Genomic DNA, 6175 nt, shown 5'->3' with positions numbered 1-6175 from the left:
TAAACTAGTTGGCTTACTCAAGAAATCTATACATTTTATAAAATCTCCTGAAGACATAACATCTAAGATCTTCTGTTACTTGGCTATCTCATTATATAACATCTATCATAGAATGTTAAAAAAATTGTTTGATCTAGTTACCCCAAGCAAAGTACAGAATATTAATTTGCCCTATGGTATGATTGTTAATATTAATAATATAGCTTGTGCTGCTCATTAAGTGCTGGAGATCTGAGGCTAGTATAAGCTATAGAATGATTATAGTTGTAAGATTATTTTTTTCCATACTTGTTTCCAAGTACTTTGCTGGAGGCAAGCATAGCTGGCCACATGCTGTGAGCTAAGATATTTAAAATACATTCCCTTTAAATATTAGCTAATAACAAGGAAGAACCCTATTTAGTTTATACACAACCCCAAAAGCCCCATGGCTTTGTGGGGTCTCACCAGGGTAGCAGATTTTGCCTTGTACACACATGCGATGACTCACCGGCCCAAGAGTGAGGAGGAGACATAGCCCAAGTGATTCCGTCAGGTAACGAAGGGAAGGGGGAGTAGTCTATGTCCGTGACTTCACCGGACTCCTCCCTCCTTCCCTTCGTTACCCATCACGGACAACTACATCACCCGACTCCTCCCCCCTTCCCTTCGTTAGCCGACAGAGCCACTCGGGGAAGGGGGGAGGAGTCCGGTGACGTCGATGTCCGTGACGTCACCGGATCTCCGACGGAAGACCCGGAAGCCGGCGGAGAGGTGAGTAACTTTGATCGATCGAAATAATTTTGATCGATCAAAGAAATTAACGATTTATTGACGGCACACCAGAAAATATCTCACGGCACACTAGTGTGCCGCGGCACAGTGGTTGAAAAACGCTGATATATATCATATACCGTATACCGTGATGGGCACCAAACTTCTTTGATACCATAGAAACAAGAATTACTGAGATCCAGTGGGGTAATGGGTGTCATAGTGCCTCCATGGCATTTAGTTACTTCTACACTGTGCATTTTAGGCCTCCACTAGAGGAAGGGCACAAGTTATATAAGAGTTCATTGTATGTGCCACTATCATGCTGTTCTGTACTCAGTGGACATCTACGGAGTCCCAAGAAAAGTCATAAAACCTTCAAAAATAGCTTATCACGCCAAGCCTGTCCATAACATAGGAAACTGTATTGTTCAAGATGTGGTGTTGCTCCATGTCGGTCCACAAACACTCATCCAATGAGTGCTGGCCCAGCTTGTATCTGGTCGATATTGTGGAAGAAAAGGATAGCAGCACTATTTATTGTAATCAATAAAGCATTCCAGGAAGGACAACAGGAGAACTTCTCTTATGTGTTTCACGCAACCTTGCACTTAATCAAAGAGTAGGTATTGTCTTCTGATGGACATAGTTGTGTAGTGTGTGGAGGGTACTTTTGTGGCATTTCTTATGAGTTTGACTGCTGTAATTTTTTGGTTTCCAAATTGTGGCTCACTGGTGTGGTTTTCTCAAGGTATGCAGCAATGAGCATATTTAGAAGATTGTACATCCTCAACAGCTGTAGAGCTAGATTTGTTGAGTAGCCATTGTGGAGTTATGGCAGAATGTATGAATGATGGTGTGGTTTTTGTGGGGTCCTTGAGTCACATCATAGCAGCAAGTAGTTGGAGTTTGTTTTGAACTACTACCTAGTACTTTGTTTGCTCTGTGTGACTTTTGCAAAAGACATTTCAAACTGTCAGCTTATTATATGGCAGAATAATTAATGATTTTATAGGTGTACAAACCATATACTTGCATTATTATGCCATGTACAAAACAATGCTGTCATATTTCAGCTATGTCAGGTTGCTGTTCACATAACATCATTGTGAATATGCCATGGCAGCTGTTAAACCTTGAAAAATGTATCTGTAAAGTTTTTTTAAGCTGTATTCTGGGGGAAAAACTCACATTGCAAAGGGACTGCCATCGTACTGCAAGGGTTAAATTCTGATTTAGGTCTAGGGCATCTGGCAGAAGGACTTTTCTGGGAGTAAGTACCTGATCCCAGCTCCCCCAGGCTCCCTCCAGACTATAAGACCAGCACACGCAGCTTCTTCCCCCCTGTGCTCCAGCAGTCAGGGGCCTGTCGCCATCATGAAGTGCAATGTTTCACCCTTAGTTCTGCATTAGGCATGAGGATGCTGAGGGACAGTCCACAAGCTGGAACGTAGGAGGGAAGAGGTTAGTGTCTACTGCCATGGGAATGACGTGAGTGAAACTGCTTTACCCGATAACGTGGACCTAAGTGGGCTGATCCCACCCTTTTGTTGTGTTAACATGTGTTATCACAATGAACAGTAGCATGCCAAGGACAATGCCATTCTTTGCAGAATTGTTCATTTTGAATGGCACACCAGTGCATGTACATAACAATCGTGCGCTGCAGTGCACCACAATGTACCATGCAGGCAGTGTTAACCCACACAGTGTCGGAAGTTCACCGATGTGAGCAGGATCCAACATCACAGAAGGGAGGGTTTGTACACTAACTAATCAGCAGCCAACCGAATGTACTGTAGAATACACTTTAGTGGGGGAAAGTTATGTCCTTGGTGCTGTATCCCAAAATAAAAAACTTATCTTCAGCTTAAATGAAAAATGCAGAAAATAGTGAACTTTGTCAGAGCTCTTTCAGATTTGTGTGCCATACTTTAAAAAATTTTAGTAGCAAAATGAAATGTCTAATTATCATAAGGCACGCTGATATTGAGGTGCTCCACGTCCAGATGTGGTTGGAATGAGAACCCAGTACAGCATTATCTGGAAATGCTGCAGACATTAATTAGACAGGAAAGAGCAGGTCAATGGTATTACAAGTTTCCATTTCCATTATAAGCAGGTCTCAGAACCACAGTTGTGAGTTGACTAAAGCACTCAGTACAGCAGATTCTCCTTTGTATGTGTCCGTAGCCATGTTAGTGATTTACCTTATAGCTGAGACAGTTCTTTCACCCCCTCTGCTGGCAATTGTGTGCTTTAGGCTTGCTAAAGCTGGAACCCGATGAAAGGTGCTTAAAATAGGATGGCATTTGTTTTATGCTTTACCGCTGACACCTCATATAAGTAAACGTAATGCAAGGCCTGACCTTTGAATTATATATTCACTCTGTTCAGGCTAATCTTTGATCTTATCCAGCTGACATGAGAAAGTTATTTGTTGTCATTTTAGATGGCAGTCTTTAACATAGTAGCCTGCAAATCAGAACATCTTTATTAGAAGATGTGTTCCTTAAAGTGTATTTCCACTTTTGCAGCCAAGTTGGGATAACGCCTACTTATATTTGTTACATGTTCCCATCCACATTGCATAACTTAAAAAAAAGTGCTGCTTACCTTTTACTTGCTCTTTTCTGAAAACTTCAAAACTGTCAGTGTTATTCACTTAAGGGTGAAGGAGAGGGCAGGAAAAGTGAACAATCTAGGACCACATAGCTGAACTGGAAAGTGAGCTGAATTGGAGAATTTTTCAAAATATGTTGCCCTAAATTGTACACTTCTCCTGCCTTCTCCAAACTCTTCACCCTCTAGTGAATAACCCTTGCTGTGCAAGGGGGCTGGAAGTTCATGTTTACCATAATTAACCCTGCCTGTACTGTGGTGGCAGATATTAACAGTTGTAAATCACTGTCCTAACACAGGTTTAAAAATCTAGAAACTTGGCTTCTGCATTGCATGTTAATGAGGGTAAACCCAATGTGTTCCCACTCTTTGTATGGGGACAGTCTCACCTTGAACATGTTCAGAGCAGCTTCCAGTCTGTCTAAAGGCCTGCTTCTAAGAAACAACTAAAAGGTAAGAAAAATTAAAAAAATTATATTGTTAGGTATGCTGCGTGAATGGGAACACATAACAGACATATAGTGGTGGTTTCTCAAATTTTTTTACGCAAGTGGAAATTCTCTTTACAGTCGTAGCCTGTACAAAAGAACACCTTTATTAGGAGATGTATTCCTTGCATAGTAGAACAAAAGACTACATTATTACAATCAATTCTATATACTTGATACTTGATGTTATTTTCACAGGATAATATACAGTATAATAGTTGGTCATGATAATGAACAATTACAGAAGTACCAACTGTATCTTTATATGATAGTTAAAGGATATCTGTAATTTAAATGAAACTTTTGCCAACCCAACTTCTTCTCCAGCACCCCTAGGCTAAACTGCACTTATCTCTAATGTCTTAGTTACCCCCATAGGCACCAGAGCAAGCCTCAGCAGCACTAGAGAGGTAAGTAAGCTTCTGAAGTGAGTGATAACAGTGCAGATTGGCTTGGGGAAGGGGTGCTAATTGTCTAGGTAAAGGTGGAGTTGTACTGAACATATGAACGTTTTTTACCATTACTGTATTCAAGGTCTGTGCATTCTTTGGCTTTATTTTTTCTGTATTTCAGTTTGGCGATGCCTCTACCCTTGTTAGAGCTGCGAGCTCTTTACATATCCTTGTATTTTGTGTACCATTACTGTATTTAAGGTCTGTGCGCTCTTTGGCTTTATGTTTTTCTGTATTTCATTTTGGTGTTGTATTCCGTCTCAAGAGCCGCTTTATGCTTTGACATACCTCCTTTGGACCTCGATCCTTCCAGGCAGTATGGTCACAACCTGATTCAGATCCAACCACAGATAGCCTAACTCTTCAATAAGACACATAAGCTTAAATCCAACATAGTTTACTTTTCAAAGTACATACAGCGGATCTTCGCTGGTTACATGAAGTGTAAAAATACAATAGATTATCCAAGCCAAGTGTCTGCAGTAGGGGCTATCATTACAAATGAGGTAACATGGAAGAATTAGGGAGGGTCTATCTAGGACTATACCAAGTGACATTAAACATGAGGGAAATACAGTAGAAGATACCAATGTATTCAGAAAACAAGTGTAGCACCTAATTTAGCACTAGTTGTCAGACGTATACCATAACATTGTGAAATGCAATTAATACATAGCAGTGTAATAGAAATAACATTAAATGACAGGGGCTGTGGCAGCACATGTAGCTTCTACCCTTGCTAGAGCTGCAGGCTCCTTTACTTTCCTTGTGTTTTTTTTACCATTGCTGTATTCAAGGTCTGTGCGCTCTTTGTTTTTAGATTTTGCCTGAATCACTAGACTAACAGGACTGCTACAAAATATTCCCATATACATATGCAGTTTTAAATTGTGTATTTAGCAGTTTACATTCCAGTTACCTAGAATCCCATAGGTTGTTACATACATTTTAGTTACATTAAGTAATCTGGATTGCTCTACTTCATTGTTAAGTGAAATTAAAATGCACAGTTATTATGTTTAGTTTACATCTTTTTGGGTGTAGTTGACTTAATCTTTTGTCTTGCTGTTTATATTTGCAGGGGGTTTTCGTTGAACTGTATGGCAGCAGTGTCCGGCCACCTTTTGATCCTTCATGGCTGTCCATCAAGACCATCCTAAGTATTGCCGTTGTTGGAGCATGCATCACTCTAGGAGCCTATTTGGGACACAAGTGATCATGTGTGTGGCCCCTAATCTGACGTCACTTATTTAAAGGGACATTTCTATGTGTAAGACTAATGGACCAACTGTCAAATCAGCTATGACTGCCAAAGGAGGATTTGTTTCTTTCTTCTAGACATGTTTTCTTTTTTTTTTAGTTTTTATTTATAAAATTTATTTGCATTTCATGTTAAGCCTCACCATCAAAGTATCATACCTGTTGTGCTATAAATGTAACTACTTGCTTTTCACTTTATTTTCCATCCATCACCTCCATTAGCAGGCACAGAATGTCTGATTGCCAGATTTGTGGGAAAACACAAATCAGTATCTGGATCAAAAAGTTTAGTCACATCATGAAAAGAATTATAGACTAACACTCATTTTGACTCTTTTAGATATGGCTGTCATAATGATTTTAAAGGATCGTTGCTTTCAAGAATATCATGTTTTATGGAAGCAAGGGCTAAATCCAGGATTCAACACTGTTTAAAGGACAGTAAAACATAAAAACATAATCATCTTCATCATAATCATCTCTTCAAATTAATGGCTGTTTAATACTTAAAGGGCAGTTCCAGAAAGATTCCTTCAGTGGAATAGCAGAGATAAGTATGACTGACCGGTCCTCTAAAAGGTGTCGGAGAGACCAATAGGT

General features: G+C 39.8%; 1 protein-coding gene across 1 annotated transcript in view; it reads left to right on the top strand.

Moving 5' to 3' along the window:
• BCL2 (BCL2, apoptosis regulator) overlaps nt 1-5632 on the top strand; it is a 126417-nt gene extending 120785 nt beyond the window's left edge. The window contains exon 2 of the mRNA XM_018564673.1: nt 5397-5632. Within this exon, the coding sequence (XP_018420175.1) occupies nt 5397-5531 (135 nt within the window). The 3' untranslated portion in view covers nt 5532-5632. The remainder of the gene's footprint in view (nt 1-5396) is intronic.
• Nucleotides 5633-6175: the final 543 nt, after the last annotated feature.

Source organism: Nanorana parkeri, unplaced genomic scaffold (assembly GCF_000935625.1).
Source record: "Nanorana parkeri isolate BGI_ZX_2015 unplaced genomic scaffold, ASM93562v1 scaffold771, whole genome shotgun sequence".
Taxonomy (NCBI): Eukaryota; Metazoa; Chordata; class Amphibia; order Anura; family Dicroglossidae; genus Nanorana; species Nanorana parkeri.
This window is presented reverse-complemented; position numbering and strand designations above follow the sequence as displayed.